At 68.8% G+C, this 24,786-nt stretch overlaps 2 protein-coding genes across 2 annotated transcripts; one reads left to right on the top strand and one right to left on the bottom strand.

Moving 5' to 3' along the window:
- Nucleotides 1-474: 474 nt before the first annotated feature.
- On the bottom strand, nucleotides 475-11,784 carry NLRP5 (NLR family pyrin domain containing 5; the record flags this gene model as incomplete). The annotated part of the gene is made up of 9 exons (XM_084257063.1): nucleotides 475-877; nucleotides 1,408-1,578; nucleotides 1,892-2,062; nucleotides 2,271-2,441; nucleotides 2,991-3,158; nucleotides 4,477-4,647; nucleotides 5,686-7,249; nucleotides 9,071-9,127; nucleotides 11,511-11,784. 9 exons carry the CDS (start codon nucleotides 11,782-11,784, stop codon nucleotides 541-543), a joined length of 3,084 nt encoding a protein of 1,027 aa, XP_084113189.1. The 3' UTR covers nucleotides 475-540.
- An 801-nt stretch (nucleotides 11,785-12,585) lies between these two features.
- NLRP13 (NLR family pyrin domain containing 13) lies at nucleotides 12,586-23,894 on the top strand (the record flags this gene model as incomplete). The annotated part of the gene is made up of 11 exons (XM_084257062.1): nucleotides 12,586-12,747; nucleotides 14,797-15,114; nucleotides 15,319-15,462; nucleotides 15,621-15,715; nucleotides 16,111-16,308; nucleotides 17,723-19,339; nucleotides 20,525-20,692; nucleotides 21,169-21,336; nucleotides 21,645-21,815; nucleotides 22,307-22,477; nucleotides 23,381-23,894. 11 exons carry the CDS (start codon nucleotides 12,586-12,588, stop codon nucleotides 23,553-23,555), a joined length of 3,387 nt encoding a protein of 1,128 aa, XP_084113188.1. The 3' UTR covers nucleotides 23,556-23,894.
- Between the last annotated feature and the right edge of the window lie 892 nt (nucleotides 23,895-24,786).

Raw genomic sequence — 24,786 nt, 5'->3', positions numbered from 1 at the left:
CGGCTCCACCTTCCCAAGGCCGAGTAACATCCCCCGCGGGGATACCCCACATTTGCCTCTCGGCCCCTGTGATGGGCCCGGGGCGGCCCCTCCTCCGGCCAGCGGCCGAGCACCGGCACCCAGGCACCTCGTCGAGGCCTGCTTTCAACTTTCAGGCGTTCACCCAGAAACAGCGGCTGCACCCCACGGCACTTCCAGCTCATGGTTTAAAATTTCCAACGACCGCTTTGCTCAGGCGCCCTCCCAAGCCCCCGCCCGCCCGCGACGGGCTCCCTCTGTCCCCGTCCTGCGGCCCCAGCCCGGGTCCGGAGCGCCGGCCTCCCTGCCCAGCCGGACGCAGACGCGCCCTGAGCCCCGGGTCCCCAGCGCTGCCCCCGGGGCGCCCGCAGCCCGCGCAGGACTCACCCCATGCTCCGGAGCGCAGATGCGGGGCGGGTGAAGGCCCGACACAGCTGCCGCGCGCCCGCCGCGCCGAAGTGGTTCCGCGCCAGGTTGAGGCCGGCCAGGCGCTCGTTGACGCCGAGGGCCGAGGACAGCGCCTCACAGCCGGCGTCGGTCAGCTCGCAGGCCTCCAGCCTGGGGAGACCGGGGTCTGCGGGGCCTGCACGAGGGCGGGGCACAGGGCGGGGCACGGGGGGCACTAGGGCGGGGAGGGGCGGCGCGGGGGCGGATGGGCAGAGGCTCCCAGAGGTGCCCGGGAACGCACCCCAGTCTCTCCAGGGTGCTCCCGCGTTGCTTCAGCCCCTCGCAGAGCGCGGCGACCCCCGCGTCGCCCAGGGCGTTGGCGGCCAGGTCCAGGGCCCGCAGGTGCCGGCTCCTCCCGACGGCCGCGGCCAGGCTCTTGCAGCAGGCGGCAGTGAGGCGGCACCCGGCCAACCTGCCGCGGGCGGGCGGAGGGGGCGTCAGCCTGGGCTCGGGGGGCAGGTCCTTGACCCGGGGGCTCAGGGCCTTAGGGGCGATTGCGCGTCTCCCAAAGGGCCTGCCCAGGCCTCCTTCCAGCGGGGATCCAAAGCCTCGAGGCCGGGCGGGCCCCAGTGCGGGCTTCCCGGGCCAGGCGGCGTAACAGGGCACCCAGCAAACAGGCAGGGTACCCCGCCCTGGGCCGGCCGCCCCACAAGACCCGCAGCCCCGTGTAGCTGACCAGCGCGTGAGCGGGGTGGGCCTCTGCTCCCACACCTGCTAGCTGGTCCTGCTCGAGGAGGGGGGGCGCCCCAGCCTGGCGCCGGGACCCTGAGTCCGGGAAAGGGTGAGGAGGCCGGAGCCTCCACCCCCAGGCACAGAGCCCCCGCTTGTGGGGCGGGAGCCCATGGCCAAGCCGGGAGCAGGCCAAGCCGACCCCAGCCACCACCCCGCTGCCGGGCCGCCCCTGCCCGCCTCCCGCTGCCCACCCCTGCCCCGGGGACTCACGCCAGGTCACGCAGGTGGCAGGCGGGGCTGGCGACGGCCTCGCACAGGAGCCGGGCTCCGTCGTCCCTCACGGGGTTGGCGCTGAGGCTCAGGTGCGTCAGCTGCGGGTTGTCCATGAGCGCGAAGGCCAGGAAGCCGCAGGCGGCCACGTCCAGGTCACAGCCGTCCAGCCTGGGGGGTCACGCTCGTCTGGGGCAGCTCTCAGCGCGCCCTCCCCGTGGTGGGTTCGTGTTTTGAGGCGGTCAGACAGGAGGCCGCCCCGCCACCCCCCAGCCTCCTGCTCCCTGGGCTGCGCCGCCCCAGCTCCGGACGCGGCTCCTGTCTCTGCAGAGCAGCCAGGAGCGCCCCATCCCTGGGGCCACGCGCCACCCGGCGTCCGTCCCACATGTGTGGCGGGGCTGAGGTCCAGGGTCCGAGGTGGGTCCCCCCAACCCCACTCTGGGCGCCGAGAGGGACCACCCTGGCGCGAGCCCGGTACACTCACAACAGCCGCTGGAGGCCGCAGCCGGGGCGCCTCAGGGCCTGGCACAGCGCGCTGGCGCCCTCGCTGCCCAGGGCGTTGCCGGACAGGCACAGGTGAGTCAGGCTGCGGTTGAAGCCCAGGCTCGCGGCCAGATCGCGGCAGTCAGCGGTGCTGAGGCCACAGCTCCCCAGCCTGGAGGAGAGTGTGAGGGGTCGCGGTGAGCCCCACGTCACCCCCAGACACCACAGCTCCTGCCCCTGTGAGCCCCCACTTCTGCCCACCCCGTGAGCCCCCCATGTCCCCAAATTCAGGGGACTCAGAGGCCCTGCCCCAAGCCCAGGACCTCAGAAGGGCCCCGCCCCCACAGGTCACAGCGCCCCCCACAGCGGGGTGCACTCACACTAGCCGCTGCAGGGCGCAGGGCGAGGCCTCCAGGGCTTCGCGCAGGGGCCCCACGCCGCGGCCGCCCAGCCTGTTCCCCGCCAGGCTCAGGCACTGCAGGTTCTGGCACGTCTCGAGGATCCGGGCGATCTCTGGGGCGCAGGCGCGGGGCAGCCCGCAGCGGTCCAGCCTGCAGAGACACGACGGAAGCCGGTGTCCCCCGGTGACCGTGCCCGGGTCCGCCCGCCGGCCGCGCCGCTAGCCTCGGACACTGGCATCAGGGCGGCGTCAGTCGGTCCTTCCGCTCGCCGCGCCCGCCCCTCTCCTACCCAGGCCTCCTCACCCACCTCCTCAGGCGCCCCCATGGGCCTCTCCCGCCCAGTTTCCCCATGGCTTCATCCACGCGGCCACCCCCAGCGTGGGCCAAGGTCAGAGTCTGGTCTCCACATGGCATCGTCAGGCAGGATGTGACCCCGGGAGCGACTGCTTGGGTGTGTGTGGGGCCTTCTACTCTATCTTGGGTCTTGATGGAAACTTGAAAGTTATTTTTGGTTGACGCAAAACACACTCGCCATCAGATTTCCCGTCGAGCGTTTCCAAGCCAGAGTTGGGTGGCCTCTGTCAGCTCGGGTTTTATCCCATTGCTCCACTGTTTGTTTGCAACTTACTACAGACAAGTATTCCAAGGTGACACCAACAACAAAAACAGCCCAAATCAAAAAACAGACTCAGGACTCACCTCAAAGACTCCAGCGAACAGCTAGGATGTTTCAGGGCCTCACAGGCCATGGCTACGTCCTCACCGTTCAGGGTGCTGCTCTCCAAGCTCAGGGACTTGATGTTAGGGTTGGTGATAAGGACCCTCCAGAGGTGACGGAGACCCAGGGAGATCTGTGCACCTTCAAATCTGCAGAAGAGATAAAATGGAACTTCAAGCCAGGAGCCGGGGATCTGCTCTCATTGCAGCTCTCACGTCTCGCCGCCCTTGCATTTATTTAACTTTAAAGCAGCAAATGGCCTAGCCCTCCAGTGCACCAGGCACCGGGGGCAGAGCGTCAAGCAGTGTCAACATCCCGCACCGTTGAGCTTCCTGCAGGAGGGGAGACCGAGCCGGATGCGAGTAACACTTCGGGATGAAACATGGCATCGCCTGGTACACGTAGAACTACAAGTCTATGGTCAAGTTCAAATTGGGAAGTCAACTCTCAGCACAGGTGCCATAGGACACCACTTGGATAAAAAGAATTTACACACCAGTATGAACATTGACCCTCAGGTGGTAATGCAGGTGTTGGGGCAGGTTGGTTGGATCCTTGAATGTTTACCCCATGACAAAAAAAAATATCATTTGTGCATGTGCAGAGTTTCAACCCTGTCATTCAACGGTCACCTGCACGCACGCCTGTGTGGAAGACAGCAGGAGATGTGACAGTGGCTAACTGGGGAAACAGGGAAGCCAGAGGACTTAACACCCCTTGTACTTCCTGAACCTTTTTGCCATTACCAAGTATTTCTGTGGTATTACAGAGTGACAAAAGAATTAAAGCAACGTGTAGGGTAGAAGGAGAAATTAAAATAGGGACAACTAGTAGGGAGGGCTTCTTGGGGGGGACGCCTTTAAGATAACTGCATGGAACAGCTGAGTTAGAGCAGGGCTTCGGTGACGGGACGTCACTCATTGTCCTGGGGCCAGTGGGCACAGCCCGCTGTGAGGAAATGGCTGGAGAAGAGGCACCAGGGTGAGAGGAATGGCTAAGGGATATCAGGGAGGGGAAGGCATCAGCCATTGAGCCAAGAACCCCGTGGCTCACTTCTCCATGCCACAGCTGTCTGCTTGGTCACGGAGGATGTGAAGACAAGCAGAACCTCTGTCTGAAGTAGAATTAGCACATCAGCTCCTACTCCCACGACAGTCACTGGGGTCTACCACAGACCCCAGAGCTCATTCACCACTTTGGCTCTCATAAGTCAGGCACTTCGAGCCTGCCATTGCCTTATATTCTACCATTTGCTTAAAGACAAGCTTTCACTCACTGCTTCTTTCACTAACCAACTCCTATTCATCCTTCAAAGCCCAGAGTAAAAGAGCCTGCCTCAGTTACCTCTTCACCAGGTCTTAATTTCTCTACCTCCCATGGCACTTAGCCCCTCTGAATACACTGTGTAGACAGATCTCTCAGCAGAGGGGAGGGAAATGTGACACGGCCACGTCCAGGCAGCCTTACTTCAGAGTCTGTATTTTACAGGCCGGCTGCCTCATCTTCACACAGAGGGTCTTCATGGCCCATTCTTCCAAGAGGCTGCCACTCAGTTCCAGCTGCTGAAGGCTTGGGTGGGTGCTGAGCACCGAGCACATCTTTTCCCAGCACTCAGCAGTGAGGGTCTCCACCTGAGTCCTGCATTGGAGAAGGGGACAAACATGTGCTTCCACAGCATGGGCTCAACCTGAGCAGGTGCCCTGAGAAAGCCAGAGAGACAGGTGGCTCTGTTGCTCAACCTGAGCAGGTGCCCTGAGAAGGCCAGAGAGACAGGTGGCTCTGTTAGGGCAGCCTGTGATGGCTGAGCCCTGCAGAGCTCTCACATCACCCCCTGCGTCGTCAGTAGCCGAGGGGGTGGGCTGGCGTGGTCTCCAGCCACTAGCTCTCAGATCACACCTGTGCTCAAATTTGGGCTTCCCCTTGGATGTAAGATGGTGTGGCCATGCTGCAAAACAGGTGGGAGGTTTTTCAAAAAACTCAAAACAGAACTCCCCAGTGATCCCCACTGCTGGCGAGTTATCCAGATAAACACCCAGAACTTAAGTGAGAATCCCAAGGAGAGACTGTAATCCGTATCCACAACAGCTGAAGTATGGGGAAAAGGAAGGTCTGTTAACATAGAAATAGATTAAAGGGGGGGGGGGAGGAACACAACTTAGTGGAATACCACTCAGCCAGGAAAAAGACAGCGAGCTTGCCACTGGCGTGAGCCAGGGGGCTTTTTGCTACATGGCATTAGCTCATCCCAGGAAGACATGCACCTGCTCACTGGCGGGTGGAACCTGAAATGGCCAAACCCCGAGGAGCAGAGTGTGAATTGTGGTTGCCCGGGAGGAGAGAGGGATGTGGGGAGACCCTGAGCAAGGACACAGTATTTGGGGTACAGGGTGGGTATTCCTAGGGTGCTAAGGAGGGGAATGGTTTCATAATGGGCCGTGTTTCTATGTGACCTGTCCTACACACACACACACACACACACACACACACACACACACACACACAGATGGGGGTGGGGGGATTATGGTGTCAGGTGATGGGGGCCGCTATGCCAATGAACTTGATTGTGTGATTACATCAACAGACAGACAGACAGACAGCACCACGCATCTCCTTTTTGGGGGCCAGTTACGCCCACAAAGATGCACAGGGCAAGCGCCCTGGCGGGGCGGCGCTCACCCTGTGGCGGCCTGGCCCCCGGAGCGCTCCTCCTGGACGTCGGCGCGGAGCCTGCGCAGGCCGCGGCAGTGCTGGAGGCAGAAGGCGGCCACGGCCCAGTCCGCGCGCCGGTGCAGGCGCAGCCGCAGCTCTCGGAAGCCGCTCAGCGCCGAGCGCGTGAACTCGGCGTCCTGCGTCTCGAACAGGCAGTAGAAGGCCTCGAGCATGTCCTGGGGCGCAGGGGTGCCGGCCGGCCGGCTCAGCAGGGACACCCAGCGCAGCAGTCGCTCCCTGAGCCCCGGGGGCACGGGCTGGCCCAGCAGGACCCCCAGCGTGCCCGCCACCTCCCCACCCACGAGGCCGAACAGGAAGCGCTTCATCTGGCCCGCGTGGGCCCCGATGCCGGCCTGCGCGGGTGCCGGCAAGCTGGTGCTCTCCAGGAGTGGGGTGCCGGGGGCTGGGTCCCTGTCCAGGCCGTCCAGGACGTAGTGCAGGGCGGCGCAGAACTCCTGGAGGCTGGGGTGCAGGAACGCGTAGCAGGTCTCTCCGCCCAGGCCCGGCAGCAGGCGGCGGGCGTGGAGCAGCCCGCAGAGCTCGGGCTGCTGCAGCCCGCAGCCCTGGACGTCCTCTGCCGCAAAGGTGCCCCTCAGGCCCCACAGCCCCTCGGCGGCCAGCCTGCACAGGCCCCTCAGCACGGCCCTGCCCGTCTGCCCGAGGCGCTTTGGGGCTGCATCCCCCGGGGCGAGCTGCTGGAACACGAAGGTGGCATACAGGCCTGTGACGGTCTGGCCGGGGGTACCGCCTGCTGCCTGCTGCAGCCGCAGGGCCTCCCCCAGGAGCGCGCACGCTGCAGGGTCCCCGCCGCGCTCCAGCAAGGGGGGGCTGTCCGCCGCCCAGAGCAGCGCCTGCGCCGCCTGCAGCCCCGGGTCGCTGCGCTCCTGCAGCAGCCGAACCCTCTGCTCCAGCAAGACGCCCCCCAGCACGAGGAACCGGGGCGACACCAGCAGGGACGTGAGCGCCCCCACACCGGCATCGCGGGCCATGAGGAGCAGGGAGCACGCGGGGAGCAGGGCCTTGCTCAGCAGGCTGCGCGCCAGCACGGCCGCGGGGCGCTTCTCCGCCCAGTCCTCGCACACCTCCCCGCCGGCCTGCAGGCCGAGGGCCGGGTCGTCGAAACCATCAAGCACGAACAAGAGCCCCTCGGGCCGGGACAGCACGTCCTCCAGCGGCGCGGGGCTGTCCGCCCACTCCCGGGACACCAGCTCGGCCAAGCTGCCCTCGCGTGCGCTCTGCGCCTCGTGGGCTGCCAGCAGGAAGACGTGGGAGAAGGCGTGCTGGAACAGCTCGTCCCGCGCCCAGCCCAGCAGCACCCTCCGCGCCAGCGCCGACTTCCCGCTGCCCGCCGGGCCCTGCAGGACCACAGTGCGGGGCCGGAAGCCACCAGCGTCGGCATCGAAAGCGCTGGCCAGCGCCCGCATCTCCGCAGAGTCGGGAGCCAAGTGGGCGCCGTCGGCGTGGCCGTCCTTGCTCAAGGCGAATTTCGTGATCACGAGGCCCTTGTAGTCCCACTGCTGACCCCCAGGGCCTGGCGGGCAGGAGGGGGAGAGGTAGATAGGAGGTGAAGCTGACACAGAACCCAAGGCCCGGGTCTGCACAAATGGGCATTCTGGGTTTTTCTCGGTGACCTCCTGCTAACAAGCTCCACCCTCGCTCAGAGATCAGTCCCGAAACTCACCCTGGGCCGACAAAAGAGCTCTCTAATCTGATTGCTGTTTTCAGCACCTCACATTCCACTTTTGTGGGCTCATGGCTCCCCCACTGCAGCCCCAGGACACTCAAGTAAGGATGACCCGGGTAAGCTAGTCAACTGCTGGCGGCGTGGGCTGCGAGACAGAGCAACTGGGAGGGTAGAGGATGTGGGTGCGTGGCCCCAAGTTCTGGACATGCCTAAGGAGGCGTTGTGGTATGTGACTGATCAATCAGTAATGTGCGCAAGGCCAGCATGAGTTATGTGATGCCGGTGAAATAAAAGCCCAGCCTGAAGTGACTTCAGAGCCTGGCATTTAAAGAACTGAAATACCGAACACTGTGTTCACGAAACATCTCACAAGTTCAATCACTTCGCTCCATGACCACTTACTAGTTTATGAATGTTAATAGCAGCGTTAGCCACAACAGCCAAAGAGTAAAAAGAACTCAATGCCCATTGACAAATGGATAAAGACCATGTGGTATGTCCATACCGTGGAATATTACTCAGCAGTAAAAAGGAATGAAGTGCTGATATGTGCCACAACGCTGATGCATCTGAAAAAACATGGTAAGTGGGAGCCTGTCATGAAAGGCCACAGACTGTCTGATTCCGTGTATTTGAAACTCCAGAATAGGCAAATTCATAGAGAAGGAAAATAGATCAGTGATTTCCTAGGGCTTGGGGAGGAGGGAGGAACATAAAAAGTGGCTGCTAATGGGTTTGGTGTTTCTTTTTGGGTGAGAAAGTGTTCTGGAATTTGTGGTGATGGTCTCACAACCTGGGGACGCAGAAAGCCCACTGAGGAGTATCATTTGAAGAGCGAGTATTAAGATACATGACATGACCTCTCAATATAAAAGCCTCGAGTCCCTTTCCTCAGCAGTCTGCAGCCCCTTTGCTGGTGGGCGAAGTGCCAGGCCACACAGCTGTAGCACCTGGGATCTCAGCGTGTTCTGCTCTGCGTGGTTTCCCTAGACGTACAACTATTCACACAAGCAGTATGAAGGTGAAGTATGAAAACATTCTGCGCCCGATCTCAGCCCTAGTTCTTCCAGTGCCAAGTATTCACTCTCAAAAGGTTGCCCAAGGGGCCTCCCTGGTGGCCCAGCGGTTAAGTCTCACTATTGTCCGCAGCCTCCGCAGCATGAGTTTGATCCCCAGTCAGGGAGCTGACCCGCATGGCGCAGCAGACCTCTCCTGTCTCCCCGCTGCCCCCCTCAGCAGTGGGTTTCGTCAGTCTGCCTGTTCTGCTCCCCGCTCTGTCTCTGGTGAATCCTTTACCCCCACACCTCTGGCCTGTACCCCGGTTCTAGTACGCATAAATGAGTAAAATAAATCTTAAAACAAATATAAAAAGGTTGGCCGAGGAAGTTGCCATTGGAGCGGTCTTGGGGACGGCGCTCGGCCCCCGCCGCCGTCTCTGCCACAGCGGTGTAAAGTGTCTGCAGCCACCAGGGCCAGGCCTGTGGCGTAACCCCTACAACTGTGGGTGACCACAGGGACTGTCCCTGTCGTCAGGTCCAGGAGCGCTTAGGACCCAGTAAACCGGGACAGGCGAGGATGACCGTGGGGAGGGGACCCACCACGTGCGCCTGCAACCCCCACACCCACCTCTGTCCAAACCGGCAGGGCCCTGGAGGAAATGCTCCTTACCTCGCTCCCCCACCTCCGCCTCCGCGGCGCTGTCTGGCTGCGCAGCCTGCGCCATTTCTGCAACGAGGGAGGAAAACAGGCTGTGAGCTACTCGAGCGAGAGGCAGGGAGCTGTGAGGACGGGGTGAGCTCCGGGCTGGTCTGGCCACTGCCCCCTGGACAGGGGATGCAGCGGGTCGGGAGCAAACCCACACAGGCCCGTGGGTGAGACCGCGGGAGGGGACATGGCAGTGTTGACCTTGAACTCGCTGCTGCGCTCCCAGGTGTGCTGGGCCCCGCCCCTCTCCTCGGGGTCTCACCAGGAGGGGCCTCGGGGGCCCAGCTTTGGGCCAAGCCCTTGTGGCTGGACGTTTGCCCAACGGGGGACAGGGAGCATCAGGGGCTCGATTTGGAGAGTCTGCGCCCCCTTCTCTGTGTGGTGTGGATGTGTCGGATCCCCCCCGCTGGAGGTCTGTGCGCCGGGGTGTGTCTGGACCTGAGAGGGCAGGACTGTCTGGAGCAGGCGGGTGCAGCGTCCCGGGCGCCCCCTCCCTGCCCTGAGCAAGCAGAGCAGCAACACCAGGGCCACCTGTGGGGGCCAGCAGCCACCCCCCCCCGGGGGGGCCGAGGTCAGTGTGGGGCCAGGACCCCCTCAGCAGCAGGCATGTGTGCCTGAGCCGGGTCTGGACATGTGGATGGCGTTGCAGCCCCAGCAGGTCCCGGACCAAGCCGCCCTGAAGGCTCCCGAGAGTCGGTCTCCGGGAACCACGCGTGCAGCGCAGCGAGTCTGACGCGCCCCGCAGACCTGCGGCAGGGCCCGAGGAACGCGCCTCTTCCTCTCCCCTCCCCTCCCCGCTGACTCCCAGCCCGCCCACCAGCGGGCCCCAGCCCTGAAGCAGAGCCCGCTCTCCCGGGAGCGCACCTGGCCACAACGCGCCCTTTGCCCTTTTCTCACCCACCGCCCGGGGCGCCAGCTGACGGGCCCACCCAGAAGCCAGGGAGCCGCAAGCCAGGGGAGGGGGCGGGCGCAGGGGGTTGCACGGGCAGGACAGGAGTGGGGGTCTGGGGTGGGGGGAAGGTGGTTTTCTGAGAATACGTGCTCAGAGGGGCTTTCCTCTCTGCTCCCCCGGGGCCCCGCCCCGCAGGTGTCTCCAGCACCCGCAGGAACACTCCCAGCGGGACCTGCCTGGCTGCTGACTGGCCCGTCTGGCGGAGGACCGGCCACTGTCCTTTCTGGGCAAAGGAAGCAAAGGACACCCTGGGAGCGGGTCCCAGGGGCAGCCGGTGGAGCCACAGGGAATGGGTGGAGCAGGGGAGGGGGGGAGCCCCAGGGGAGAGGGTGGGGGGAGGGGTGGTGCCCTGGGGCCCTCAGGAGCAGCCTCAGGGTGGGAGTCAGAGTGGGCCTTGGAACCACTGGTTTACATCCAGCAGTGGCCCAGGGCAGGGCTCCCGCCTCCGGTCAACCCCCACCCCCCCACCCATGGGCGTGGCTTTCAGAGCCCGGAGGGCGCAGCCCCTCAGCACCCCCTGACCCGTCTGCAGGTGGGGCTTCCCACCGTGGGCCGGGCCTCGTCCTCCGCGGTCCCGGGCGCTGATGGGGTAAACTGAGTCCCAGCACAGGCCCGCGGAGGGCTCCCGCCCACTCCAGGGAGAGAAAGCCCAGCAGAGGTCGGGCGCGGCGGCGCCTCCCTCACCTGCTGCTCCAGCTCCGGCTCCGGCTCCAGTCAGGCCCCTCAGGCCAGGAGCAGCCGGCGCCCAGCAGCTTTGGGGAGCCCGGGCCAGTGACGTGGCTGCTGCCCATTGGCTGGGCACAGCGGGCTGGATGGGGCGCACCTGGGCCCGACTCGGCCGCCTCGGCGCGGGAGACCTGCCCTCACCTGTGCGGGAGATGCGGGTTCTCTGCGTGAGGCCGGAGCATGGGGGCGGCATCCAGCACCCGAGGGGACCCCAGAGCGCCGCGCCCCCTCGCCTCTGACAGGCCACTGGACACAGCAGGTCTGCCTGCCCTCCAGGCAGCTCCTGACTTCGAGGGTTTGTTGCACCCGGCCCGGCAGTGCCCTGTCCGCGGAGCCTGGGTTTGGAGCCCTCACTCCTGGGGCGCCGGCTCCACAGAAGTGGCGTCCATGTCCCTTCCAGGCACCCCTGGCTGGGTGAGCTCAGGGCGAACAGGGCGCAGGTCAGAAGGGCCGGCAGGTCCCTGCCCACCCCTCTAGCCACCTTGCCCCAGTGCACCTGGCCGGGGCCCACCTGGGTCTTCCCAGCCGCACCTGGGGTGGTTGCTGCGTCCTTCTCGTTCCCGCTGCTGCAGCTTCCTCCAGAACACTCTGATCCGGATCCCCCAAACACCTAGGTCCCCCCCCAACCCTGAAACACCTCGGGTGTTTGGGGCCTTCCGGCCCCGAGTCCCAGACCCCAGCCCCGTCCAGCCCCGCGTCCGCCCCACCTCTGGCCCCGCCTCGCACCAGCTCCCAGAGGGCTCCTGCCTCCGGGGGCCTCAGAGGCCGCGTCCAACCGCAGCTGCCCGAGCCCCGGCAGCAAGGCTGGCCGCTCAGCCCCAGAGCCGGGAGGGGGACCCACCCGCTGCGGTGGCGCATTCTCGGGGCCCACAGTAGGCTCCGCTGGGTCAGGACCCCGGGCCGCCTCGAGGGAGCACTCCCGGGCGCTCTCCGTGCTGCCCCAATAACCCTCCATGAGGCGGTGTCTCCCCGCACCCCCTGCGCCTGGTGGCCCCGCCATGGGCACGGAGGCTGCGAGTTGGGGGGGTCAGTGATGGGGGGTTGTGAGGAGGCCCCGGCTTGGGAGGTCGGGTCCGTTCCCGGTCAGCCCTCATGTTTCTGAGCCGTGGCAGCAACCCGGGCGGGCTGCCGCACGCGGAGAAACGGAGAGTAACAGGGTCACGGCCCCAGACTCCAGCGTGTGGTCAGCGCCTCCGCCCTGGCCGGCGCGTGGGGTCGCCTCCGCAGGGCCGCCCTGCCCTGCCTGGGGCTTCCCACAGCCGAGCGGTGGGGTGCCAGGGGGGACGGCCCTGCCGCTGTCCCGGGGCTGCCCGGGGACCGCTCGAGCCCCACCGCCCGGCTGGCCAGGCCCCTGCGCCGCTCGCCGAGTGGGCACCGGAGGCCGGACGGGCGGTTCGGGCGGGAACGCGCTGCGCGGGGGTTAGTGGATACAAAGCCAGCAGGACAAGGGGACAGGCTCGCCCGGGGAGACGCCGCAGGGCAGTGCCTGGAGCTGCTCTCGCCGACACGGCCCGGCTCTGCCGCCGGGAGGCCCGGCCCGCGCGAGGGCGCCTGAGTGCCGGAGTGTGGGCGCAGAGGGGGCGGCGCTGGGGGCGCAGGGCCGCTGCGCAGAGGGCGGCGGGGAGCCGGGCTGCTCACGCTGGGCGCAGCCGCTTCAGGGCGACGGAGACGCGCCCGGGGGCTGCGGCCTCAAGGGAGACCCGACGGCCGGGGCGCGCACCCGCCCGCAGCACCCGCCCGCAGCACCGCCCCGCGCCCGGCTCACAGCCCCGCCCCCTCGGGCCTGATTGGCCGGCTTGCAATGCCGCTGTCCGATGGGTGGGCGCGGCGCCAATCAGCGTGCGTCCCGCGGCCGCCGCCCTATCAGAGGGAAGCCCGCCCGCCGAAGGCCTGCGCAGGCGCGGTGGTGCCCGTGAAAAGCCGCCGCCGTGGCGCCGCGCAGCGCATCGGCCCGCGCGGGAGGGTGAGTGGGCGCCGGGCCGGCCGCCGGGCTGCGGGGCGGCCACGATGAGGACTGGGCGGCGGGCGGGCCGGGGCTCTCGGCGTGGTCTCCCCGTCTGTGCAGCCCGCCGTCGCGGCCGGGGTGCGGGCGGCAGCGCGTGTGCGTGTGAGGAGCGGGCGTGAGGAGCGGGCGTGAGGAGCGGGCGTGAGGAGCGGGCGTGAGGAGCGGGCAGTGAGGAGCGGGCGGTGAGGAGCGGGCGGTGAGGAGCGGGCGTGAGGAGCGGGCGGTGAGGAGCGGGCGGTGAGGAGCGGGCGTGGGGAGCGGGCGTGAGGAGCGGGCGTGGGGAGCGGGCGTGAGGAGCGGGCGTGAGGAGCGGGCAGTGAGGAGCGGGCGTGAGGAGCGGGCGTGAGGAGCGGGCAGTGAGGAGCGGGCGTGGGGAGCGGGCGTGAGGAGCGGGCAGTGAGGAGCGGGCGTGAGGAGCGGGCGTGAGGAGCGGGCAGTGAGGAGCGGGCGTGGGGAGCGGGAGTGAGGAGCGGGCGTGAGGAGCGGGCGGTGGGGAGCGGGCGTGAGGAGCGGGCGTGAGGAGCGGGCGGTGAGGAGCGGGCGGTGAGGAGCGGGCGTGAGGAGCGGGCGGTGGGGAGCGGGCGTGAGGAGCGGGCGTGGGGAGCGGGCGTGAGGAGCGGGCGGTGGGGAGCGGGCGGTGAGGAGCGGGCGTGAGGAGCGGGCGTGGGGAGCGGGTGTGAGGAGCGGGCGTGGGGAGCGGGCGTGAGGAGCGGGCGTGAGGAGCGGGCGGTGAGGAGCGGGCGGTGAGGAGCGGGCGTGAGGAGCGGGCGGTGGGGAGCGGGCGTGGGGAGCGGGCGTGGGGAGCGGGCGTGAGGAGCGGGCGTGAGGAGCGGGCGGTGGGGAGCGGGCGTGAGGAGCGGGCGTGGGGAGCGGGCGTGAGGAGCGGGCGTGAGGAGCGGGCGTGAGGAGCGGGCGGTGAGGAGCGGGCGTGAGGAGCGGGCGGTGGGGAGCGGGCGTGAGGAGCGGGCGTGGGGAGCGGGCGTGAGGAGCGGGCGTGGGGAGCGGGCGTGGGGAGCGGGCGTGAGGAGCGGGCGTGAGGAGCGGGCGTGGGGAGCGGGCGTGGGGAGCGGGCGTGGGGAGCGGGCGTGAGGAGCGGGCGTGAGGAGCGGGCGTGAGGAGCGGGCGGTGGGGAGCGGGCGTGGGGAGCGGGCGTGGGGAGCGGGCGTGAGGAGCGGGCGTGAGGAGCGGGCGTGAGGAGCGGGCCGTGAGGAGCGGGCGGTGAGGAGCGGGCGTGGGGAGCGGGCGTGGGGAGCGGGCGTGGGGAGCGGGCGTGGGGAGCGGGCGTGGGGAGCGGGCGTGGGGAGCGGGCGTGAGGAGCGGGCCGTGAGGAGCGGGCGTGAGGAGCGGGCCGTGAGGAGCGGGCGGTGAGGAGCGGGCGTGGGGAGCGGGCGTGAGGAGCGGGCGTGAGGAGCGGGCGTGAGGAGCGGGCGTGAGGAGCGGGCGGTGAGGAGCGGGCGTGAGGAGCGGGCGGTGGGGAGCGGGCGTGGGGAGCGGGCGTGGGGAGCGGGCGTGAGGAGCGGGCGTGAGGAGCGGGCGGTGAGGAGCGGGCGGTGAGGAGCGGGCGTGAGGAGCGGGCGGTGAGGAGCGGGCGGTGAGGAGCGGGCGGTGAGGAGCGGGCGTGAGGAGCGGGCCGTGAGGAGCGGGCGTGAGGAGCGGGCGGTGAGGAGCGGGCGTGAGGAGCGGGCCGTGAGGAGCGGGCGTGAGGAGCGGGCGGTGAGGAGCGGGCGTGAGGAGCGGGCGGTGAGGAGCGGGCGGTGAGGAGCGGGCGGTGAGGAGCGGGCGGTGAGGAGCGGGCGTGAGGAGCGGGCGGTGAGGAGCGGGCGGTGAGGAGCGGGCGGTGAGGAGCGGGCGTGGGGAGCGGGCGGTGAGGAGCGGTAGTGAGGAGCGGTAGTGAGGAGCGGGCGTGAGGCCGGGCGCTCGCGGTGGGCGCTCGTGGTGGCCAGGCCCGAGGAGGGGCCCAGGGTCCACAGGAGGTGGAGGCCTGGGCTAAGTTCGCTCCCCCCTCAGGTGTGGTGTCCTGGCCGGGAGGCCGCTGTGGCCGCCATGAGCGCCCCGGGCCCCTTCTCCGTGGACGACGGCGCCTGGGACCTGCTGCTGACCCACCTGACGCGGCTGGACGGGCCCCAGCTGGAGGAGTTCAAGCTGCAACTGCAGTCGCGGCGGCAGCTGTCCGCCGCCTCCTGGCCCTTCTCCTGGGCCGATCTGCGCGCCCTGGAGCCCCCCGCCCTGCTGGGCCTGCTGCACGCGCACTTCCCGGAGGGAGAGGTGTGGGGCCTGGTGGCCGGCGCCCTCCGGAGCATGAACCTGACCTCGCTGAGCGAGGAGGTGGGAGCCGCCAGGGCTGGTGAGTGGGGAGGCCGCGGCGCTGCGGGGGCAGGTGAATGTTGTGTGTGAAGCGCCGTGACGTCACCGGAACGAGCAGAATTAGCCCATTACCACGGACAACATGCAGCTGACGCGGCTGTAACTTTGGGGTTCCACTTCTCATCCTCCGGAGCCCCCGGTGGGGGGTTCTGGCCCTGTGGGCAGTACGGGGTGGAGCTGAGCTTCCCCCTTCTCCCGCCCCCTCGCCCGGCTTGGGACACGCATTTGCGCGAGTGCCCGGTGCTCACAGGCACCCCTGGGCTCTCGCGCTCCAGCGCAGGCATCGCGCTGCCGGGTGTCAACCAGCTGGTGCCTCGGGGCCCTGCCTAAGTGGGGCAGCTGCGTCCCCTCGGATTTCTAGACTAGGACAGCGCTTGGGGAGCCGTGGCTGCATAGCTGCTTCTCGGCTGTTCCCTCGTCTCCACGTGGCGTGTTTCCCTGAAGGCCTCCCTTCCGGTGGTGTCCAGATGCCGGGGGTGCCTGTGCAACCTCCCCCGGCCCAGACCACGCTGGTGCATGTGGTGGGAGACTGGCTCGGTGGTTTTCTGGAGACCAAAAGGAAGTGGGAACTGGGGTGCTTTGCGGGCTTGGACTTACACTTCAGGCTGCTGTGGAACAGCTCGGCTCCGCGGACAGGCGTCCCGCCTAGCTCTGGGGCCTAGATGCAGCGTGGGGTACAGGCTGCACCTGACTTGGGGCAGAGCCGCCCCGAAGGCTCACGTGCCTAGTTTATGGGCGGGGTGCAGCCTCAGTGTTGGGCCGCGGGTGCTCGCAGCCGTGACGGGGACAGCCCTGCGGGGCTGCACCCAAATGCCCACCGGTTTCCTGTTCAATCTTGGGTGCACTCCACAGGCCTGGGCTTGGGGGCTCCTCAGATGTGGGGTTCTTTGACTCAGGCACCCCTTGGTGGAGAAAGAGCCTCAGTCTGAGCAAGCCCATGATCCGCGTGCCCCCCAGATGGAGCCCCGATGGGCCTGGAATTACAAACGTCAACCGTTTGGAAGCCCCGGGGGCACCGGCGTGGGGCGGGCTCAGCGGGAGGCGGCTCCGGCCCAGCCCGTGGGTGGCCGCGGCAGGCACAGGAGACGGCTGGCGAGAGCGCCGTGGCGAGGCCTGCTTTACCGCCCTGTTCTCGGCGCCCTGGTGCCTGCCGGGGTGGGCGTGTTCTGCACACCTGGGGTAGGTCGGGGACCAGCCGACTGCGGCCCCGATGGCTGCATGTGAAGTTCAGGTACAGCGTGCCGTTGTCATGCTGTGAGGGGTACAGCGGAAAGGGGGAGCAGGGTGAGGAGTCTCTCGTGTGTGATGTCGGGGATTGGGGTCATTGGCTAGCGCCGAGGGGCTCAGCTCTGAGTGGTGACTTGGAGGTGAGGGAGTGGGGCCAGTTGGGGGGGGGTGCAGGCAGGGCCCGGAGGTGGGAGTGTGTGCCCTGCACCCCGGGGTCACGCAAAGCCACGTGCCTCCAGGCGGGGCTGATGGAGCCGGAGGCTGAGGGCCCTTCCCCACCTTCAGTCTGACGCCGGCTCTGCCAAGGGTGCCTCGCTGCCCCCCCCCTCACTGCTCCCTCGCCCCGCTTATTCCAGAGATGCTGAGGATGCGGGAGCCCCAAGACCCCATCCAGGAATATGCGGAGGTGCCAGAAGGAGAAGGTGTGTGTCCGACTCTGACGACGGCACATTGCGTGACGGGCGTGGGTGGCGTCCCGACATGACCGCGGGCTGACCGATGTGCTCTGGGTCTGTGGCGGCGCCTAGCCGGGCGGGGTGTGCTCCTCGGTCGCTGCCCCGCATCCGGGGACCACACAGGACAGCGCACCTGCGGCCTTGGGGAGGGTTCCGGCTCCTGCGTCCCTCACGGACGCGCAGACCTCCACAGTCACGGTGGTTCCTGCCGGAGCTCTGCGGCGGAGCCGCGATTCTGTCCTGCGTGGCCAGCGAGTCTTCACGCGTCACCTGCTCTTTCCGCCGTGTCCGCTCCTCGGGCACTAGTTGTCGGCGGGCGGTGTGTGGACGCAGCTGGGACTGAGCTGTGTCTCTAGGGCAAGTGGTAAAGCGCTGCTGCCCAGCACACAGGGGTTCTGCAGTGCCCAGACCCATGTCCGGAGTCGGCGCCCCGGGCTGGCCCAGAGGCCGCGGGGGAGAGGGCCCCGCCTGCCTGGCGGCTCCAGGGCCTGGCCGTACCCCTGCTGTGAGGGCCTGCCCACCCGGCCTCGCCCCGCCCTGCTGTGAGGGCCCCGCCTGCCCGGGCGCTCAGGGCCTGGCCACGCCCTGGGCACCTGGGTCTGCCGGTGTCTGGGTCCCACCACCCTCGGGCTGTGCCCCATGTAGTGGTCGCACTGCCTGTGGCGCTTGGGGCACAGACGCACGGTGGACCTCTCTGCCCCTCAGCTCCCTGACCCGTCTCCCTGCCGGCTGCCGGGAACCCTGGCCTAGGGCGTCTGCACTGCCTCGGAGCTGCGGCCCGGGGGCCCCCGCGTGATGGGGCCAAGAGGCACCACCTGTGGACGCCTCTGCTGAGGCTTTGGCCTGGAGCTGTGGGGCCCCCATCACTTCTGGGGGTGTTTCTGCAGGGCCGCGCGGGCCGAGCCTCACGGCCCCTATGCGGCTCCAGCCCACAGGAGGTACCGGGAGCGCGTGAGAGCCAGAGTGCTGGCCATGTGGGACCAGACGCCCTGGCCCGAAGGCCACGTCCACCTCCGCAGCGTGACGGCGCTGGAGCACGAGGAGCTGCAGGCCGTCCTGAGCCCGGGCCGATCCTGCGCCCAGCCCCTCACCGTGGTCCTGGAGGGCGGCGCGGGCGTGGGGAAGACCACGGTGGCCGCGAAGGTGCTATTGCACTGGGCCGAGAGCCTGCTCTTCGAGCGCCGCTTCTCCTGGGCCTTCTACGTCAGCTGCCACGCGCTGCGGGACGCGGGCAGCACCAGCCTGGCCGGCCTGCTCTCCCAGGACTGGCCCGACTCGCCGCTCCCTGTCGCCGAGTTCCAGCGGCGCCCCGAGCGGCTGCTGTTCATGGTGGACGGCCTGGAGGAGCTGGACGTGCCCCCTGGGCTGGACGCGGCGCCCCCCGGCCTGGACTGGCACCAGGAGCTGCCGGCGGCCAGGCTGCTCCTGCACTTGCTGAAGAAGGAGCTGGCCCCGGCGGCCACCCTGCTGGTGACGGCGCGGGACTGCCGGCGCCGCGCGCTGGGCCCGCTGCTGGTGCGGCCCTGGTTCCTGGCCGCGCGCGGCTTCGCGGAGGCCGACCAGCTGGAGTACTTCATCCGCTTCTTCGGCGACCACAGGCGGGGCAAGAAGACCATCCAGTGGCTCCGGAAGCACGAGGCCCTGGGCCGGGCCTGCCACGCACCGCTGGTGTGCTGGGTCCTGGGTTCCGCCCTCAAGTGGGGCGCGGCCCGGGACCCGCTCTTCCAGCTGGACGACCAGACTGCCACTGGCCTCTACGCCAGCTTCCTCCAAGGCCTGCTGGCTTCCGACGTGGGGCAGGCCGGGCCCGGCTGGCCGGATGCCTGGAGGGCGCTCTGCGGGCTGGCGGCCCAGGGCCTCTGGCTCTCCCGCCACACCTTCTCCCCGGAGGACCTGGCGCCCTGGGGCGCCGCGGCGCCCCTCCTGGACCTGCTCTTGCGGGCCTGCGTCCTGCGGAAGGTCCCCGGCTGCGAGGGCTGCGTCACCTTCACCCACCACAGCTTCCAGGAGTTCCTGGGGGCCCTGTTCTACGTGCTCCGGGGCGCGTGGGGCGCCGTGGGCCCCCGCACCAAGAGCCAGGAGGTGCGGGAGCTGCTGAGCGGCGCGCTCCTCGGCGGAGGCGCCTACTGGGCCCAGACGGCGCTCTTCCTCTTCGGCCTCCTGAACAGAGACCGCGCCAGGGCCCTGGCCGGCGAGCTGCGCTGCGAGCTGGCCCCCCGGGCGGCCGACGAGCTGCTGGAGTGGGCCGAGGGCCTGGCGGGGGGCCTCTCCGCGCACCTGGACGCCCTGCGCCTCTTCCTCTGCCTGCACGAGGCCGGGGACGAGGACGTCGCCCGGCAGGTCCTGGGCCAACTCTTGGAGGCCGAGGTGGCCGTGGTGGAGCACGCCCAGCTGCGCGCCGCCGCCTTCTGCCTGCCGCTCTGCGGGCGCCTGAGGAAGCTGAAGCTGGCCATCCGCGGGCTCGTCCCGCCCACCAGAGCCATCTGTGGCCCGCCGGCCCCCGGGTGAGTGAGCGGCCGCCCCCCCCCCCCCGCCGCCCAGGGCTCCGTCCCGCTGCCGCTGCCTCCAGCCCCGTGGAGGTTCCCTGAACGCTCCTGGGGGACCAGCCGTGCCTCTGAGCAGCGCCAGCTCCATCCTGGCTGCCCACGTGGGCCTCAGGGCTCGCCTTCTGCCCCTGGGCGTGAGGGCCGGGGCTGCAGTAAACACGGGCGCAGGTGTCCCCCAGCAGTGTCTGTGTCCTCGGGGCAGAGGCCCAGGAGCAGGTCGCTGGGTCCCACGGCAGACCCGGGAGCGGGGTCCATGGGTCACCCTGCTCTGCACGGGGGCTGTGCCGCCGGCTCCGCCGCAGGGCAGGGCCCCCTCCTCCCCGCCCTGCCGGCTCGGGCCGCGCTGGCTGTAGTCCGGCCCCACTCAGTGTGCGAGCTGGGGTCCCGCTGGGCCCCGTCTGCGTCTCCCCGTGAAGCTCTCACGCGCTGAGCGGAGCGCCTGCCCCTCACGGCGACTCTCAGCCATTAGGAGCCTAACCGTGCCGAGCCCTTGCAGCACCGGATCCCGCGCTGCGCTCTGTAGTCCGCGTGTGCAAAGGCGGGAAGTGGGCGCGTGGACCCGAGTGAGGCCGCTGTGACGCGGGCAGCGCTGCCAGGGCTTGGGCCGTGGGGCAGGGCCTGTGTCGGGGAGGGCCTCTGGGTCACGGCTGTCGTGCCCAGAAACCGGCGAGCCCCTGCCCTCCCCGGGTCTCTCATGGAGGTGATGCCGGTGTCGATGCTGTGTGATGGGGCACAGCCCACACCTCCCGGGTGCAGCCCCCCCAGAGCTCCGCCGCCTTCTCGCCGTCGGGCTGCCGCCTCTGCGTCCCTCTGTGGCCTCAGCCCCGCAGTGGGCCCGGGGGGTTAGTCTCGTCAGCACTTCTGGCTGCTTCGCACCCACGTTGGGGCCACCCCCACATGTCTTTCTCCTCCCGCCTCCCTCGGCCGCCCCCTCCAGCCCAGCTTTGGCGTCAGTGCGGGGCTCGGCGTGGACTTTAGGGCACGCCTGTGTACCCTGGCACGGCCGCGCCCGACCTCGTTTCCTGGGCGCTGGGGGTGCCGCTGTGGTGGGCGGGGCGTGGGCAGGGGCAGCCGCCACACCCCCCCCCCCCGCCCCGGTCCGGCCAGGCTCATCCCGTGCTCAGGGTGTCTCGGCTCCCGCAGGGCGAGGCCAGTGGCGGCGGAGCTGAGCCAGTGGCGGGCCGTGTGCGCCGTGTGCGGCGGCGGCGTCCTGCGGGAGCTGGAGCTGAGCGGCAGCAGCCTGGCCATGTCGTCCATGCGCGCGCTGTGCGAGGAGCTGCGCAGGCCGCGCTGCAGGCTCCAGAGGCTGGCGTGAGTGGGGTGCGGGAGGGGGGCGCTCTCCCGGCGGCGTCTGTGGGGGGTGGTGCGGGCAGCGAGGGGAGGGGCCCCGGCCTAGGTCGGCTCTCCCCGCCGGGCTGAGTCTTGTGGTTCTCTGGAGAAGTCGGTCAACAGCAGGTCTCCGGCCGCTCCCCTGAGCGCCGTGGGCGCCCAGGGCCTCCTCAGGGCAGATGTGCGGGGTCGGGTAGACTGGGGGTGTCACTGTCCGATTTCATCCACGTGGAGGGGCTCAGGGACCTCCCGGGGCAGGTGCCCACCCCTTCCCAGGGTGCAGGCTTTGGTGCCCATCTGTTTGCGGGGCTGCTCTTCACCCCAAGGGGTGGACGGGGCTGGGCAGGTGGGCATGAGTATGGCTGAGTGTGCATGTCCCGGCCGCCCCGACGCCAGACTGCCGCCTGGACTCCCCCCGCCCGTGGCAGCCCCCCCCACGGCCGCCCGCCCGCCCGCAGGTGCACGGCCATCACCCCCATGGGGCTGCTGAAGGAGCTGGTGGTCGTCCTGCACGGGAACAGCCGGCTGACCCACCTGGACCTGAGCGCCAACAACCTGGGCGTCACCGTGGCCAAGATGCTCTTCCAGACGCTGGGCCACTCTGCCTGCAACCTCCGGTGTCTCTGGTGCGTCCTGTCCCCTGGGGGCGTCCCCCGTCAGTGGCCCATGGGGGTGGCTCAGGCAGCAGCTGCAGAGTGAGGGGGCAGCGGGCCCAAGCAGCAGCATTATGAGGGGGCAGCACCGGCTCCTGAGCCCAGCTGGGAGGCAGGGGCATGTCCTGGATTCGGGGGTACCTGGGGCCCCTTGGGATTGGATGCAGGGCACAGTCTGAGGCGAGGCCGCCCCGCGAGCCACAACGTTGGGTCTCTGGCAGGCTGGACTCCTGTAGCCTCACGCCCCCCGCTTTTCACCACCTGCTCCTGGGGCTCAGCAGGAACAGCAGCCTGAGCTTCCTCAGCCTGGGGGACAACAACCTGGGGACCCTCAGGGAGGAGAGTGCCCAGGGGACGTCGGGGGGCACCGCTGAAGTCCCCCCGGGGAGGATCGCAGGGAGCACTTCTGGGAGCAGCTCTGCGGCCGGGCAGCGCCCCCTGAAGGAGCTGTCGTAAGTGCCCCTCTGTCGGCGTCTGCTTTGCGCACTGCATGCAGGTCCGGAGGCTGTGGGGTGTGTCTTGGGGTGCCCCGGTCATCTCCCCACACTTAGCTGTCCCCTGGCACGCAGGTGACCTTCAGCAGCCTGGATGCTGTGGGTCCCTGTAGACAAGGCCCCCCTGCGCCCCTCACAGATGCCCCGAGGGGGTGTGGCCTTTGATCCTAGCTGTGCGGGGGCGGCAGCCACCTGCCATGCCAAGGCATGCGGGTCTTCCTCGCCCTGGGCCGGTCTCACCAGCTCTGCCCTCACCTGGTGGGGGCTCTGATCTGCCAGGCAGAAGGAGCCTGGGCCGGGTAAGCAGGGCCAGGTCGGGCGGGGGCCTCCCCCTCCCCTCGAGAGGGCCTGTGTCATCTCATCCTGGTGACCAGCCGGGGGCTCAGGTGTGCCAGCTGGGCGGGGAGCAGCCCGGGTGGTCTGGGCTCACTGGCGCCCTCCCTCCGCAGCCTGGAGAAGTGCAGCCTGTCGGCCGCTGCCTTCCAGCACCTGGCCCCGCAGCTCAGCAGCCTCCAGCAGACCACGCGGCTGTGCCTGGGCCTGAACCCCCTCGGGGACGAGGGCGTCCGGCTGCTGTGCGCGTCCCTGGCGCGTCCCGAGTGCGCCCTGCAGAGGCTGGAGTGAGTCCCTGCTGGCCGCGAGGCCTTGGAGGGTGGCCCGTGGGCTGCGGCCCTGAGACGCAGGCGACTTGGCTCGCCCGGGGTTCCAGGCTGTTTGTCGGGGTGACGTTGGTTTGCGGCACTGCATGGTCTGGGGTATGAGCTCACGCTAGCCCGTGTTCCCCTCCACAGCACCCCTCACCGGGATCCCTGGGCCCGTCCCTCCCCCTGCCTGCCGGGAGCCTGCGTTCTGCCTCAGTTGGGTGGAAAGGGCTGGTCTGGGTTTGGCCTTGTCTGTTCCCGTGGCCACTGCTTGTCTTTCCCTCTGGTTTGTTGGACGCCCCAGCCTTCCTCCAGCTCCACGCGTGTGTCACGAGTGCGGGTCCCGCCTTCTTGATGGCCGAGTAGTATTCCACCCACTGCCCCGTGCACTGGAAGCGGGGCTGCGGTGACTCAGGGGTGCACCGAGCCCTTCGAGGCACTCCAGACTAGTTGAATCAGCCTCTGGGGGGTTGTCAAGGTGTCGGATTTTAGGGGAACCTCGGGACATCCCCGTTGTTGGGGTCAGGCCACAGCTGAGCCCCAGACACGTGGGGGTGGTGGAGACAGACTCGCTGCAAGGGGGTGTGCTTTACGGGGGAGCCTCAGACATAAGCTGTTGCGCTGACGGAGGAGCCAGGAGAGAACCAGCCAGGCCTGCCGCCAGGGGGAGGGCCCGGGTGTGCCCCTGTCTACTGCGCTGTCCTGCCCAGCCCTGCCAGCCCTTCCAGCAGCGGCCACCTGCACGGTCACCGGCCCTCAGTTCCCACCCCTGTCATTGGCGAGTCCAGGGTGGGGCGGACACGGCTCCCCGGCAGCACTTAGTGGCCGCTGAGTGGGTGGGGCTGCCCGGCCGCTGTCCTGAGCCCTGCCTCTGTCCTGCAGGCTCCGGCTCTGCCAGCTGGGTGCCCCCAGCTGCGGGTATCTGGCCGACGCGCTCCCCCAGAACAGGAGCCTGACGCACCTGAGCCTCGGGAGGAACCACCTAGGGGACGAGGGGGTGACGCTGCTGTGTGTGGCCCTGGGGCGCCCGGGGTGCAGGCTGCGAAGGCTGGAGTGAGTGCGGCCGTGGAGCTGGGGGACCCCTTCTCGCCCCCAGCAGGGCTCGTACCCTGCGCCCCCCTCCTCCGTCCCGCCCCCAGTCTGGTCAGCCTGCTGGCTCCCGGCTTCAGGGGCGCTCTGGGGCTGGTCCAGCTCTTGTGTTGAGCCAGAGGCTGGGAGACACTGGCCAGCTGGGGCACCCCCAGCCCTCCCCCAGACCCCACCGGGCCTGTGTGCCCTGTGCGGACACCACGTCCTTCTGGGCGGGGCACACCCCGGGCCGAGTCCGCCTGCGCTGGAGCTGAGGCCGCCCTCGGCTTCCTCTGCAGCTTGTCCAGCTGCGCCTTCGGGCAGGAGGGCTGCCGGGAGCTGGCCGGAGCCCTGGGGCGCAACCGCTGCCTGGACACGCTGGACGTCGGGCACAACGGCCTCGGGGACGAGGGCGTGCGGCTGCTGTGCGAGGCCCTGCGGCCCCCCGAGGGCTCCCTGGTCACTCTCGGGTGAGTGACTACTCGGAGCCCCGCTCGGGGTGCAGGGAGAGCTGCCGTCACGGGCGCAGGGTGGCAAGGGACAGGGAGCTCCTCAGAAGCTGCCTGTGCCCGATGGGCGCAGGGCAGCCCTGCGTGGTGCATCCTCGTGTGCGGGAGTGTCCTCTGGATACTGGGTGGTCACAGCCCCCCCCCCCGCCCTGCCGAGTCTCTTCTCCGGGGCTCAGCCGATGGCAGGAGGAAGCTGAGCAGCCCCAGTCACCCACTGTCCTCCGCGTGGCCAGTCCCCCTGTGCCGCCGGGCCATGTCCCCTTGCGCTATTCTCGCCCGCCAGTCCCCAGCCGGCTCCTTGGTCAGGCAGCAGCCTCCAGACACTTGTGCGGTCACGCGCGGGGCTTTGCACACTTAGCTGGGGTCCCTCCCACTTACAGGACACACGCCCAGGGCCCTCGTAGCTGGCCGGCCCCTGCGCTGCCTGTGGGACCCACGAAGAGAGGCGTGTGGTCAGGCTTGTAAAGGGCCCCTGGCTCACGTGGATGCCGCGGCTTTCACATCCCGTGCAGCGGGCCCAGCCTCTCGGCTCTTCTGTCCAGTGGGGCTCCCCCGCCTGGCCCTCCAGGAGGCTGGGGTGGGGGTGTGCCCCTGATCGCAGCACCTCCCGGTCTCGCCCCCAGGCTGGAGAAGTGCGGCCTCACGCCCGCCGGCTGCCCCCACCTGGCCTCCGTCCTCAGCAGCAGCCAGAGCCTGGTCGGCCTCAACCTC

Source organism: Talpa europaea (assembly GCF_964194135.1).
Source record: "Talpa europaea genome assembly, chromosome: 16".
In the NCBI taxonomy this organism is placed as follows: domain Eukaryota; kingdom Metazoa; phylum Chordata; class Mammalia; order Eulipotyphla; family Talpidae; genus Talpa; species Talpa europaea.
The sequence above is the reverse complement of the archived record's forward strand: the minus strand, read 5'-3'. Positions and strand labels throughout refer to the sequence as shown.